The 16,200-nt window shown below is 31.7% G+C and overlaps 1 protein-coding gene across 1 annotated transcript in view; it reads left to right on the forward strand.

Moving 5' to 3' along the window:
- LOC115886678 overlaps positions 1–13,155 on the forward strand; it is a 107,217-nt gene extending 94,062 nt beyond the window's left edge. Inside the window, exons 13-14 of the mRNA XM_030905932.1 lie at positions 7,014–7,225; positions 12,382–13,155. Coding sequence (XP_030761792.1) covers positions 7,014–7,225; positions 12,382–12,641 — 472 coding nt within the window. The 3' untranslated portion in view covers positions 12,642–13,155. The remainder of the gene's footprint in view (positions 1–7,013; positions 7,226–12,381) is intronic.
- The last annotated feature ends 3,045 nt before the right edge of the window (positions 13,156–16,200 follow it).

Here is a 16,200-nt window from a genome sequence, read left to right on the forward strand (position 1 = left end):
AAGGCCAAATGTGAAGAAGGTAATGAGGAAAATATGACAATAATGTTCATATTAATCAATGTGAAAAACTGTCACAAAAATCATTAAATTGTACAAATTTTTTCCTTCACAATTTTTATTAAATTCACAGGAAAATTCAAACCTTTTTCATAGTATTGGCAATACTTCAAAATTACAAAATTACATAAGGTGTAAAAAACTACAGAAACACACTCCGCAAAAAGGGGGGAACAAACAAAATCAGCAAATTAAGACAGTTGAGTGACAAGGTAAAGACAATGTGCGGCTTGGACAATCCAAGAAAAGGCAATGCACCAAACTGACAGTGCACTCCACGCAAATTGCTTATTACTATTAAAAAAAAAAACATTTAATCAAAGGTAAAACCACCGTTGGTTCTGAAGGAACCAAGGGAGGGTAAAAAAAGAGACAAAAAACAAGTGCACACAGGCACCTGTTATGGTAATATGCACTGGAAACGTATTAGTGCATATACCTTGAAACAGTCCGAGAGGGACTGGGAAGGGGCGATTAGCAAATTACATAGCATCTATAAAAGATATGGTCAAAATTCCGTTGCGTACATAAACAACGAAATGAGACAAAAAATCTCGAGGTGGATAACCACCGTCGCGTGGTGATGAGTTGTTGTGTAGGTGGTGGGGTGGGACGGTGGTTTCCACCCGGAGATTTTTTGTCTCATTTCGTTGTTTATGTACGCAACGGAATTTTGACCATATCTTTTATAGATGCTATGTAATTTGCTAATCGCCCCTTCCCAGTCCCTCTCGGACTGTTTCAAGGTATATGCACTAATACGTTTCCAGTGCATATTACCATAACAGGTGCCTGTGTGCACTTGTTTTTTGTCTCTTTACTCCCCACCACCTACACAACAACTCATCACCACGCGATGGGTGAGAATTGTATTAGTGCTCGAAAGTCGACACACTGTTAGTGTAAAAATTCGAATTATTAGAATTTTTACACTTGGATGTGTCCAAGCCGCACATCGACTTTGTCACCCACTGTCTTAATTTGCTGATTTCCACCAGGCTTGTCTTGTTCCCCTTTATGTGGAGTGTGTTTCTGTAGTTTAGCTAATCACCTTATGTCTCTAATTTTTTAATTTTGGAAGTATTGCCAATACTATGAAAAGGTTTGGTTCATGAATTTTCCTGTGAATTTAATAAAAATTGTGAAGGAAATGTTTTGTACAATTTAATGATTTTCTGTGACAGTTTTTTCACATTGATTAATATCCAAGCATTATTGTCATATTTTCTCATTACCTTCTTCACATTTCATTTTTCTAAGTGTTTGCATTGCACCTCTTGTCTTTTTTTCAGAATTTTTAGCACATCCTAATGTTTATTCAATTGCTTATAAGAAAATCTTTTTCTGATTGCGCTTCTGAATTGTAAATGTAATTGTATTTTAACCACCTAATTGTGCTTACCTCGGTACGCACGAGTAAGGGTGTTTTATTACGTGCTTTTTTAGTGTTTTTGATTCTGGTTGCTGCCTTGATTCACTAAATGTATTTCTACATAACCACCTAACCATTGGTTTTTACATGAATACAATTATGGACATGTTTTTAGTGTTTTGTTCGACATCCATAGATCACTTTTACTAACTTGACTTCTGATGGACATGCCACGCCATTCGACGTCCATGGATGTCGCGACTTCGCCTGTCAACTGTTTTGCGCCTATCGCTTCGGATTGAGTACGCAAAAATTCTTTTAATTTAAAATTTCTAACATCTCCTAATTATTCTAATGTTCTAACTTATATTTGGCGGCTTAACCGCCTTATAAGAGTCGCTTGTGGTTGACTGGTCGCGATGCTATCACGGTGGAGTTATCAACACAAACCATGTTTAATGTAGTTTTTATGAAGGTATTTTCTGTACCACGTTAAGTAAGTCTTATTCTTAACTTTTATAACAGCAATTGTCTAACTTGTATTTCCATTTTAGTGTCCTGAGGAAGGAATAATTTGTCAAACCCTTCCGACTGCAACCCCATCAGATTTCCCAGATAAATATATATATATATATATATATATATATATATATATATATATATATATATATATATATATATATATATATATATATATATATATATATATATATATATATATATATATATATATATATATATATATATATATATATATATATATATATATATATATATATATATATAATAATAATAATAATAATAATAATAATTAAACTTAATTTCTGCTTGTAAACACAGATGCTTAACGTTTCGGAAAGTTTATCTCTTTCCGTCGTCGGATGCAAAAAAATAAAGAAAAAGAAAAAACTATATTATATATAGTTTTATATATATATATATATATATATATATATATATATATATATATATATATATATATATATATATATATATATATATATATATATATATATATATATATATATATATATATATATATAGTTATATATTATATATAGTTTTTTTTTCTTTATTCTTTGTATTTTTTTGCATCCGACGACGGAAAGAGATAAACTTTCCGAAACGTTAAGCATTCGTGTTTACAAGCAGAAATTAAGCAGAAGTGTTTACAAAAAAATAACTATTTTATTTTGTAGACTTTCTTGCAGTGCAGTGGCGCAATACCCATAAAGGATTTTTTTGGAGAAATAGAGTATTTTTGTGTTTTATTTTATGTTAAAGTATTTTTTTTATTTTTGACTTTTTAATGGGGTCAATTATTGACTTCCCTAATTATTTTAGAGAATAATTCTATTTAGGTTTATTGAAGAGCATTAAACCCCACATTCAAAAGAATAACTTTAGATATTTTTGATTAGCTCGTTTACGAGTTATCGCCGATTTCTTTCTAAATATTTCTCCTTTCTTATGGCCCTTTATTTACTTATGAGTACCAGTCAAGGTAAAAGATAACTGTCAAATGAAGTTGTCATTTCAGAAATTTACCTATTTAGTGCTTTATTATTATTGGAAACTCATTCCTACATTGGAAATCTTAAAAATGTATTTATAAATACAAATTAATATGAATTAAAGTAAAATAAAGTAATCAATTGCAAGGTTAATTATAGTATTATTACAATATTTAATAACTTATTAATTAGGTATTATTAAATTGTTAGAACTTTAGGATTTAAGATGTTCAAATATTCCTCCATCGACTGCTAGACAATAACCCAGGCGATCATAAAATTATCTTCTTACATTCGCTAGTTGGTAAACTGAAATTCTATTGCATTCGGCAGAAATAGCATTTTTTAACTCGTCTAGATTTGGGTATTTTTTATCCTTGTATATCCTGTTTTTTAAATGGCCCCAGAGAAAGAAATCATTTGGCGAAATATCAGAAGATCTTGCTGGCCAATTTACTGTATGATTTAGGCCAATAACGTTTCCGTTAAAACTATTGTCTAAATATTCCCGAACAGCCAGGGTACTATGTGCCAGGCAGCCATACATTTGGTACCAAACTTCCTGATTTTCCCTAGCGGCATCGCGTAAGGCATGTAAAATATGATTTTCGAGTAGTTCCAAATAATATTCTGCATTTAAATTTCGCGTAAGAAATAATGGCCCGATAATATTGTGTTCGAATATCACTGCCCAAACATTTACTTTCTGTGGATATTGCGTCCTTGTTTCGACAAACCTGTGTTGTTTTTTTTTGTTCCAATATCGATAATTTTGAACATTGCCTTCATTATTTAAGGTAAACGTGCATTCATCAGTGAAACATATGTTTTTTTAAAAATTCCCTATCCGTGTTTGCTCTTTCCGTCATATCAAAACAAAACGCCTGCCGCCGTATTTCGTCCCCATCTCGTAGCTCTTGGAGCTTTTCATATTTGAAGGAATAGTATTTATGTCGTTTCAAAATTCAAAACACTGTAGTGTGATCTATTCCTATTTCATCCTCAAGTTTCTTTGTGCTGATCTTTCCATCGTTCTCTTCCACGCACAATAAAACTTCCAAGTCGGTATCATTTATTGCATCTTCTCTTTGTTCCTGCCTTGCTTCACATCTGCAGTTATTTATTAGGGTACCTTTGGTCACAAATCTCTAGATATTCCTTGCGATTGTAGATTTTCCAGGTATCGGTCTATTCGGATACAGAGCAGCAAACATGTCCGACACCTTTTGATAACTATTTCCTTGATAATACCATTTAATCATCAATACTTTTTTTGGGTAGTGTAATTCATGGCTGATATTTTCGATGTAGATATGAGTTTTTAATGATAATAATAAAGCACTAAATAGATAAATTTCTGTAATGACAACTTCATTTGACAGCTATCTTTTACCTTGACTGGTGCTCATAAGTAAATACAGAGACATAAGAAAGGAGAAATATTTAAAAAGAAATCGGCGATAACTCGTAAACGGGCTAATAAAAAATATCTAAAGTTATTCTTTTGAATATGGGTTTTAGTGCTCTTTAATAAACCTAAATAGAATTATTCTCTAAAATAATTAGAGAAGCCAATAATTGACCCCATTAAAATTTACACGGGATTTCCTATGTATGTCTATTTTTATATAGGCGGTTCATCTCAACAAATTATTTTTATATTAAATCATATTCTATTTAAGTTATTTAACTTTGTTTGGTAACTTTAGTAAACAACAGTAAACTACGTTTAGTAATTGAATTAGGTTATTATATAAAACTTACTTTTGCCTGGTTTGAATATTAATTTAATACCAAAACAGCTATGCAAAACATGCTTCTATTTAGCTCGAAGCATAATATTCTGCATAGAGCATGGCTAGTCTGAATTTCAAAACTTTGGTCCTCGAACTATAGTAAGGTTAGTTAATTAATGCTTGCCCAAAAGTTCGTAACAACTAAAAAATATTATTGAGTTATTGAAAATTTTATATACAGTATGTCCCCGGATTATCTTTACAAGAGGGAAAACTTTTTTATTATTAACATTTTCAGAAAAATACATTCTTCATGAAAATTTTTGCTTGTTCGAAAATGATTAATTCCGTTTATACTTTTAGAAATTTCCATACCATTTTAGGGAAAAACATGAAAATCAAATGTTAATTTTGAAAAGGTCATATATTATCTCCCCAGATAATTTAATGTAAAATTTGTATTAGACTTTTTTAAATTAGTAATTTTTACTTTCTCCGTAGCCAAAAATGATTTTTTTGCTTCGATAAACACCTATTGAGTAATCGTATCTTTCCCAACAGGAAGGTTCTTGAACCATTTACCCATTTTCCAGGAAGGATTTGCAGTTAAAAACAATCTTGGAACATTAATTAATTTTCTTTTTTCTATAAATTTTTTGAATAGCCTTACTGGACATATATCCGGTTGACCTCTAATTATAACCAGCCATTTTGACGGAGCAAAAGGTTTATCTCCTCCTTGAGTGGTTTTATCGAATATGGGGTAGTATTCAATGCGACCGGTGGGTTGTCCTATATTATCAATATCATCTTTAAAATAAAAAAAAAACATTTTCCTCCCTCTTTTCCTCACCATGCCAATTCGTAGGATAATACAAAAAATATTTTTTTGCAAACCATCGTGACATTCTTCATTACAATTTCGTACCATCAAATTGAATTCTTCGTATTTGAGTGCCTTAGAGCTTTCATTTCTTTTTAGAGGGTCCATATGCAATTCCTTCCTTTTGGCACTTTTTGCCTCTCGGGATATTTTAAATTCGGTGTCAGTAAAAGGATTAAATTTAATATTATATTCTTTTTGGTATTTTTCCACTAATAGCTTGGCTGTTACATTTCAAATAGTTTTTACCGTAAAATCATTATAGTCCTGGCCGTTTTTCCTTTTCATATTAAATGCCCAATCGGTCAAAATATTAGCCAGTGCCGAGATTGAGATGTTCGCATACAGAATGTAGTTTCTATCTTTTATAAAGTCCATAAACTGTTTCCATACATACTGGTGATTAATTATAATGTTTTTTCTGCTTATTTTCTCGTTTTTTCTTCAATTGCACTTAAAGAATCGTTTCCAAATCGAGACATTTTTAGAATACCTCAAAGAATATACCTAGCTAGAAAAAGAATGGAATCTGCCATACTGAAAAATGGTCCTACAGAAGTGGCGCCATCTATTGAGTAGGGCTTGTTTTAAGCGGATCGAAGCGCGGGCTTTTTAAATGAGCGTATTTATTGAATTTTACTCTAAAATAATTAAATTTGATTGTTGGGTCTTCAACAAATTCAACAATACTAATAACAAGTATCGTTGTGTATAAAAAATAAGATTTAACAGTATAATTTATACAATTAGTAAATAAAATTAAAGCCAAACATATGTAAATATTATTTATTTTTTAGAGTTTTTATTTATAAGTCAAATATTTAAACATCGTTTATTATAATAAAACAAGACCAACGTAATACACCCAAAGTTTTGTAAATGGAGTAAATATAAATAGGTACTTAAATGATGGCAAAAATACCTTACCTTAAAATACCATTATATTTTTAGGGCCACATAAAAAAGGAATTGTCTAATTAAAACACATATAACAAATTATAGTTTGAAAAACGTTTTGATAATCATTTGATAATATTATGATTGGCGCTATGACAATATTTTTTGAGAATTTGACAATAGTATGACAATGGCCGTTGGAAACTATGGGAACTACAAAAAAAATTGATTTAACGCCATCTGGCAGTAACTAGTAGCAACTTCTTAACCTAAAAATTAATTGCACTACCACCTAGCGCCTGAGGCAGGAACTATTTTATTTGAAATTTCCGTGGAAACGGTGGAACCGCTTTTGCTATTTCACTTTCCCGCCCCTGGAATACCTATTAAAAATAATTTACGTTTAAGTGACAAATGTGTCATTGTCACTTAGACATTCTGCGAGAAATTTTCGCCGGGTGATTTTCGATTTTAGTTTTCACCGAAAATTACCCGCTTCGTATAGGATTTTTTGTACATGAGTGAAATATTCACCGTTATTATTTGTTTTGCAGCGACTTGGCAGCCAGGAACATTCTGATAAACGAGAACAAGGTTCTGAAAATATCAGACTTCGGCATGGCCAGGATAGGGGTGTACGTGAGCAGCGCCCAAAAAAGACAACCATTGCGCTGGATGGCGCCGGAAGCGCTCGAGAGCAGGATGTGCGACAACAAGACTGACGTTTGGTCCTTTGGAGTCGTTCTGTGGGAAATTGCAAGCCTGGGTAAGGAAATACAATTAAAAATTTCATTAATAATAATAATGAAACCAATGTTCAAATACGTACCTCTAAAATACATATAAAGATAATTCAAACAATTTGTAAATACATGAAAACTAATCTTAAAATATACACTCAGATGCAAAAAAACGCAACGGAGTAATTTTTGGTAAAGTGTTATATTTTTATTATTATTAGTTCTATCTTAATATTTTTTTAGCAAGCTTTTTTAAAACACCCTCTTTAACATTTTCGTGTGTAAATTTTCCTGAAATATAATTTTGCTGTCAGAACCATGTCTTCCGAGCATTTTGTTTTTTGGATCATGTAAATACGTGCCTTGGTTAATTTTTAAGAGCGAAAATTTGCCACCAAAAATTTGCAATTTTTTCAATTATCATTTCTTTTTGAAAATACTTTTAAATATGATAAGGCGGCTTTAGTGATTATTGTGAACTATATACTGCTGTATGTGAACTGTCCATCATGTTGGACATTTGGAAAATGCTTGGCAGGTTGAGAGGTCGGGAAGCGGTACCAGCTTTATAAAATGAACTTCGCTTGGTTCTTAGAGAACAATGGCAAAATATTACGCAATATGATATATGCAGCCTCAGTGACAGTATAAATGAACGTATACAGGCCCGGCAATGAATCTCTAGGCATAGGAATTACATGCATTGGAATGAAACGCCTATAAAAAGTCTATGCTTAAACAGAGATGGACAACAACTTCCCCGTTTCCACTTCCACTACGACTGTCTACTTAGACAAACTCCAATAAGATAATAAATTTTGGAAATTCCGCCACCTCCCATCCACTCATGATACCCATCTCCCTGCCCTTTATTTACCGCCATTATTTTATTTCCCTTCCCGCGCCTCCGCACCTCGCTATTCCGACTCCCGTCAGTTCATCACAGAGTTGCCAGGTCTACCGGTTTCGTCTGTAAGCTACCGATCTACCGATTTAAAGAAAAATCTAACGATATATTCAACTGCGTCTTTAGTTTTTTACAATAGAAGCACTTTTAAAAAGCTGACTTATTTGACTAAAAATTAAGCGACTGCCGCGTTGGAATCTGTATAATCTGACTTTATTATTGTTTCATTAAATTTTATTTAGTAATAACACACATACAGGTCATCGTTCTGTCTATTTGCAGAGTTACAGAGATATTCCTAAAAATCCTTATTACTCCTTATTAGGCGCGGTATTGGCGACATGCCCGAAGAAGTTGATATCTTTTGAAAAGATTTTATTTCATTCATCTACTAAAGTTGAACCCATATTTTCCCCAAAAATGTAAACAAAAAACAAAATTTAAGTTAAGAAACAACCTAAATTCGGACAAATATTTTAGTGATTTTCTCGTCAAAAAAATATATTAATATGAAAAAGAGTTGAGAGTTGCTACAGCTTTCCCATTGAAATGAAATTAATTTTAGATATCACTGATCAAAATTTGTACAAAGGTAAAAAGTGACTGCTACACTAATTTGTGACTGCTATCCCTACTTGTTATAGTTTTATATGTTTTTATTAATATATTAATATTATTTAATTCAATATTTTTTTTAATATTAAATAATATACCTAGCTATTTCTAATTCTTGTTATATTTATTATATTTGTATTTTATTTGAGTGATCTATTATTACGACACATAGGAATGCTAATTTTGGACTTAAATATTATATTTTATTTCGTTTCTGTACTTTTAATTTTTGTTGAAGATCTACCGAGAATTTTGTTCTCGTATGGAATTATAATCTAACAAACCCGGCAACCCTGTTCGTCTACTCCTTATAAAGTTTTTTTCGGCCTAATTCCTTTGTCACAGCCGCGGCTTTGTGAAGCGCCGCCGCCGACCGACTGTGTCGGGGCGACTGCTAGGAAGATCGTACAGTATTGCCATTTCATAGAATTGCACTTGCTATTTTAGAAATGATATCAAAGTTTTGCATGTTACTTTTCGTTTTAGAAAGAAGTTATGTGCCTAGAGAAAACATTCGTAAAATTGTTTCGTACTTTATTTAATATTTCATTAAGTAGGCAAGATAATGGGATTAGAAGATTTAGGATTTTGACAAGCCAACATAATTTCGATTTAATTGAATGGCAACACTGTCCGTCCTGTTTCTATTTTTTCGATTCTGTTCTATTAGTAGGCGGTAGCTCCCACACAAGCGTCTTAAAGACCCGCCCGGTGCCCCCTCTCGCAGGGGCTCTCTCGTCGTATCACTTCTATGATCACTTCCCCTATACGATGGTAGGGAAAAGACACTTTATCCGTCTCTGTTGCACTGCAGTGTATTTTGCAGCCTTACCATCTTTTTTTATCGCATTGAAAACCTCCTATTGCTAATATTCCTTTGCCAGTAGTGTATAGGCAGTTGCAGCACCTAAGGGAGGCTATACAAAGTATTAGGGTATTTTTTACAATATTTTTCTGTTTGTATACTTGAGTATTTCAGAAGTTTTCTTTAATATCGTTAGTTCTGTTATAGTAATGAATGTTTATTAAAACCAGAACTGTATCGTTAGTTTTTTTTTAATTTAGTTTAAAGTACCTATTCAATGCAGCATAATACCACGTTACGGCAATGGTCACCAAAACCATCTCGTCATATTAAAAAATTACATCAAGAAGTAATAATAATTGAAAAAATTGCAAATTGATTGTGATTAGTTCATTTCTCTCTTAAAAATTAACCAAACCATGTATTGACCTGAATAAAAAAACAAAATGGTATCATGGTTCTGACCGTAAAACTATATTTAAAAAAAATACATAAGAAATTATCCCACAGCGTGTTTTAAAGTTAGGGTAAAAAATAACCTTTGGTTAAACCTGTATAATATGCCAAATACTAAAGTTTATAAAAAACTTAGTTTACGAATTAAAGTTGATATAATTATATACAGTTTGCTAAAAATTTCATGAAAATTGGGTTAAAAATAAAAAAATAATAACTCATTATCAGTAACTGTTAATTTTAGTTCTGACTCTAATTATATTCTTCTAGCATTATTGCCTTTGGACAAAACCAATTATAGCATAAAAAATAACATTTAAGTTCAAAAAGCCTAACATATCCGTAAAAGTTCTAAATCTCTGTCAATTCAAACGTCAAATAGAACCGGCAAAAACGTCATCAAACGTATACATGGATAGTATTATACGCCTTCTTGCATATTTTTATATCAAGATAATAATATAGTAGTGGTGAGCAAATGCAAGATCAAGACCAAGTCTTCCTTTGTCTTTTGTCTTGGTCTTGACCTTGCGCAAGACCCTTGCAAGTCTTGTATTTTTTTAATATAGTTTTTCTAGATGTACAGGGTGGGTCAAATTCGACGCTTTTAAATGGAAACACCCTTTTCTATAGGAGATAGACAAAAACTAATATCGGTGTCTGGAGCTCAATTTTTGTCAAAAACATGATGGTGAAAACCGCATATCGATATCTGGTACCGTTCCGGAGTTACGGGGTGTTTTTCAAAAATATGCATTTTTGACAAATCGCTGTAACTTTTTTGCTATGGAAAATTTTGTATTTTTGTGAAAACATTTCCAAAGCACCTTTTTACATAGAATATGATGGTTTAAGTATAATTTTTTTAAAATTAATAATTTAAGAATTATCAACAGAAAAATTGATTTTTTATATGGGACACCCTGTATATTTTTAATTTATTGAAAAGAATTTAAAATTACCTCTCCAAAAATATAACACACTTGATATTTTACTCGATTCCTCTTCGAGATATAGAGTATATAAAAATTCGCTCGCTTTAAATAAGTAGGCTTTGAACGGCACCGGCTGTAATGCAAAAAAATTCCAGCTGTGAGCATCAATTAAAACGAAAGTGATATTTGCTATGAGAGATGCAGAATTTTATAACAATTTAAAATATATTTAACCAACATCAACACATTTAAACTTCTTCTGTTATGGACAGACGGGGCAGTTTTTGAACATTTCTCGCGGAATTCATTAACTCAGTGGGGGTGAAAGATACCCTCTCATAACTGCTAAGTATTTCTAATTCTTGTCTAGGATTATACGGAAGAATAAGGAACTTTTATTCTTCCGCAAATATATCCATAGGATTAGATCCATGTCGTCAGGCGACCTCGACGGCCAACGGCTGGGATCTTGGTTAGCTATTTAATTATTCTTGAAATTAGCTGCAAAAATTTGCTGATAACTTCAGCGTTGAGAGGCGTTGCGTCGTCTTGCTAGAAAAAATGTGTTTCCGAGTTCCATTAAGGGCATGTCATCAATAAGGGGTCCAAAGCCTACTAGTTAAAAGTGGCGAACTTTTAAAAATTCTGTATTTCGAAGGAAATTATAACAAAATATCAAGTGTGCTATATTTTTGGAAAGGTAATTTTAAATTATGTTCAATTAATTAAAAATATAGAGGGTGTCCCAAATAAAAAATCAATTTTTCTGTTGATAACTCTTAAATTATTAATTTTAAAAAAATTATACTTATACCATTAAATTCTACGTAAAAAGGTGCTTTGGAAATGTTTTCATAGAAATACAAAATTTTCTATAGCAAAAAAGTTTCAACGATTTGTTAAAAATGCTCATTTTTGAAAAACACCCCGTAACTCCGAAACGGTAACAGATATTGATGTGCGGTTTTCACCATCATATTTTTGATGAAAATTGAGCTCCAGACACCGATATTAGTTTTCGTCTATCTCCTATAGAAAAGGGTGTTTCCATTTAAAAGCTTCGAATTTGACCCACCCTGTACTTTCTACATAAAACATTTCTAAATAAATAATATTTTTAGTAATTTAATGCAAATAAAACTTAAAATGGATTATTAAAACACTACTTGTAATAAATTAAAACAATAATTGGGAACAATTAGTAATTTCTTATATCATATAAACGTAAAAAAGCAAGAAGTGCATATAAACGTAAAAGCAAGAAGTGACTGCAAAAGTGTTGCATGGCTTGATCTTGGTCCTTTGCAAGTCCTGTCCTGCTCGGGCTTTGTCTTGGTCTTGCACAGGCTCATCACTAGTGATAACACAATTCTACAGTTCTCAAATTTAGAAGCTGTACAAATTTCATATGTTCAGGTATGCATGTAGAAATCTTAAATTGGACGTGTCTATTATTTGTTTTAGGTGCTTTTCCCTACAAAAACCTAAGCAATGAAAGCGTAATTATCCACATTAAAGAAGGTAAAAGACTGGAAAGACCCCAAACGTGTACAGACCAGGTTTACAACCTCATGAAAAAATGCTGGCAGCAGCATCCAGATGATCGGCCAACTTTCGAAGATATTTCCAGAGAATTGGATCCAACCAGAGGAAAGATATACGTGGATTTCAGCAAAATATCGCCCAAATATATATTCCCTCCAGCACAGGAAGCAGTGGATTAGCACGACAATAGATGATAAGTTAGGTTATGATTGAACTAGAGTTCTTTGGGACCCAAAAATCTATATAAGATTTTATATAAGTTGAACATACCAATAATACAGGTACTAATAATGGGATATGACAAAGACTTACGACATATAGTCCTAATAAGATGTCTATGATTTTTTTCATAGCAAAGTGGCAAGTCAGAGAAATAGAATTAGTTAAATGAATAAAGCTTGATTTTCATGCATCCCATATTAATTTTATTGGTTGAATTTAAAAGCTTCGATTGGTTAACTGTTTCTAACCAATCGAAGTGCTTAAATTCAACCAATAAAATTAATATCGTATCATCGTATCGTCGGACAACGGATGCATGAAAATCAAACTTAAACGGCGCAGAATATTTCATATTAAAGTATGAATTTATTTGATGTCAGAATTTAGGTTTTGTTTTACGGGGAACTTATACCTAAGTGCTGGTATTTTGTACAGGGTGAGTCAACTATAAAGTCCATTATCTCATTTGTTTCGAGATTTACAAAAAAAAATTCAGGGTGCTTCAAAAAAGTGTGGCGTATAAAACATATGTTTTTTTAAATATTTTAAGATAGAGCTAGCAAAACTTTTTTTTTATTTTATTTTTAGATTCTGCATAAAATTTTATCCTTAATTTTTTTTATATACCCATACCATATTTTTTATCCCCTAATAAGATATACAGGTTGGTCCGAACTGTATTCCGGAAACTTTGGCAGCATATTCTGCAGGTAAAAATAAGCAAAAAAGTTCATATAAATGGATGACCATGGATGATAACTGGTTTTAAGAGTAATAACTTTTCGTCCGTACCTGTATAAACTAGTGAGTTTAAAAATGTATATTTACGACGTTTTCTACGTAAAAAAGGTCTCTTGGTAAAAATCGCTACGAGTAATGGTTCTCGAGATTTTTGGAATGGAAATTAAACACGTTGGCTAAATAGTTCTTAAACTGAAATCATAAATTTGAAATGTTATTGAGCCAAAAGTTCAACAGAAACTGCTTTACTCTCATTCTTTAGAAGAAAAACTTATGATTAGTTTAAGAAAATAAGAAGTGTCTAAATTTCTCATTTCACATGTTTATTTTTAGTCAATAATGACATGTATTGACTATTTACATTTTAAATATCTTGAGAACGGTTGCTTGTAGCGATTTTTTACCAAGAGACATTTTTTACGCAAAAAATCACGAAAATGTATATTTTTTCACTAAGTAGTTAAAACCACTGAATGAAAAATATATATGAGTATAATACAGGTACGGAGAAAAAGTTATTACCCTTCAAATGATTTAAAACACGTGTAGGTGGCGCCCCCTACAAATAGGAGTCATATTGATATCAAAATCAAATTTCTCGCGTCAAAAAACTCCCAGACACCAATTTTCATCTAAATATTGACTCCCAGACACCAATTTTCATCTAAATATTGACGTTACTTCAGAAATTATTTGGAAAAAAACGAAATAAAAAACAATTTCTGTAATATTTCAATTTGTTTAAAAAGCGTTAGATTTCAGTGTGGTAATAATTGTAAGTGTGTGACGCCATTGTTTATAAAGTTAGACTATTAAAATATATGTATATACATAATAATTTTAAAATATGTATCTTACCCTTTTCTATAATTTTAATATTTAACATTTTTTGTAAACCTCGAAACAAATGAACTTTATTCTATCGTTAACTCACCTTGTACACAATCGTCGGAAAATAATGTATATTACATTTATATAACAAACAGAAATATAAAGTTGAACAAATCAATAAATTGAAGGATGTCATGCTGGGAAATGAGAGCTAGTATGTCCTTTCTCCTAACCAAAGAACAGTTTAAAGAAAGAAAAATGGATAGATAAAAAAACCGAAATCATTATTATAAATTATTTAAAACTATTAATCGGATATTGTTTATTGAGATCTAGAGATTATTCCATCCGATATTGTTGAAGAGAAATTTACATTTATTAAGTTTTTTAAACTATAAAACATAATGTTGTATATTTTTTTAAATGTGGTAGACAACGATTCAGTATTGAAAATAAAAAAAAAATCGGACTTCCATTGTCTTTATTTATTTTAATTAAGACAACGTCACAACACGATCAAGTTTAAACTAAACTAACTCCCACAAAACACATATACAGAAGAAGTGCTAACGCCCTGTTAAATATTGGGAAGTGAAATTGACGTTTAAATTTGACACTGTTGACAAGCCGACTGTTATTAGCGTAAATATGTTTAATATCAATATCAAATATACAACAGAAATTAATTTCTCCACAAAAAAATAATAAAATTTAAAGAATAATGTTACAAGTACAGATCAAGAGAGAAAATTATTTATATAACAAAACTGAAAAAAAACGACATCCTAGATGGCTCAGAAATCAAGATATATATCATCGTTTTGAAAGTAAAATTATATAGGAAATGTCATCGATCATAATTTTTAAACCAACTGGACGATTATTTCAAACATACTAAGTGGAAAGAAAAAAATCACCTTTCTGTTTTGTACTATGGTCCGTTTCTTCCGATGGCTCATCTCGTCGATATTTAGAAAGGTATCCATAAAATATATATTTTACTATCGGTCCTGGGATGAAAAAACATAAAATTCAGTTTGATTTGATGATTCTTTTCTGTTACCTAAACCAGGAGAATGACAATGAGCATGTTAAGATGAAAAATAAATATTCATCAACACTTACCTACACGTTAGTCCGGGGAGTTTTGTCAAAAACCTATATTTGCCTAAATAATTTATGTATTAAATTTGCAAAGCAAACTGCAGCGTGTAAACAAAAGAAATAAAATGGCAACAAGTCAACGTCAACGACCCGACAAGGAAACAAGTGGTGTTTGAATGACAATGTCACTATGTTATGTCACTAAAAATGGTTTGTCTCCTTTCAACGCACGCTTTAGAAAGAAAAACAGATGAACTCAATTACTGAAATAACGTCAAGGTTTTACCTTTCACTCTTGTCAATAATTTATCGGCAAGGAACATTCCTAGAAAATCGTTTGTAGCCAAGGTTTAAACCATTGCCAGTTTTCCCATAAGAAGTGTCATCCCCCTGCTAATTCCTAAAACTACTGAGCTTTTATACTGCAGTCAGGCCAAAAAATTGGATGCAATCAACCGTGAGTTTGTCCACCTGAATGCATTGGAGCGTGTTATCAATGGTTGCTATAAAAACGGTTTCTTTAAATTTACGCGTATTCCATTGAGGGTCCCTGTGGACAACCCAAACTTTCAACTACTTTATATATTGTGCTGTTTTGTCCAAATATAGTCCGCAATACCTGACTTCATTGTTTCGACTTTTTGTGTTCGCTAAGTCGCACATTTAGAGACACTTGGTCTCTCGTTTTTAGATGCACTCTTTCTCTTGTTTCAATGAAGGAAGCTCGGGTTGTCCACAGGGACCCTCATTGGAAAAAGCGTAAATTTAAAGAAGCCGTTTTTATACCAAGAATTAATATTACCTTTTTAGCAATCCTAGTACCGAAATACCTACCATCTA

The sequence above is a fragment of the Sitophilus oryzae genome, unplaced genomic scaffold (genome assembly GCF_002938485.1).
Source record: "Sitophilus oryzae breed Bouriz unplaced genomic scaffold, Soryzae_2.0 scaffold_494_pilon_pilon, whole genome shotgun sequence".
In the NCBI taxonomy this organism is placed as follows: Eukaryota; Metazoa; Arthropoda; class Insecta; order Coleoptera; family Curculionidae; genus Sitophilus; species Sitophilus oryzae.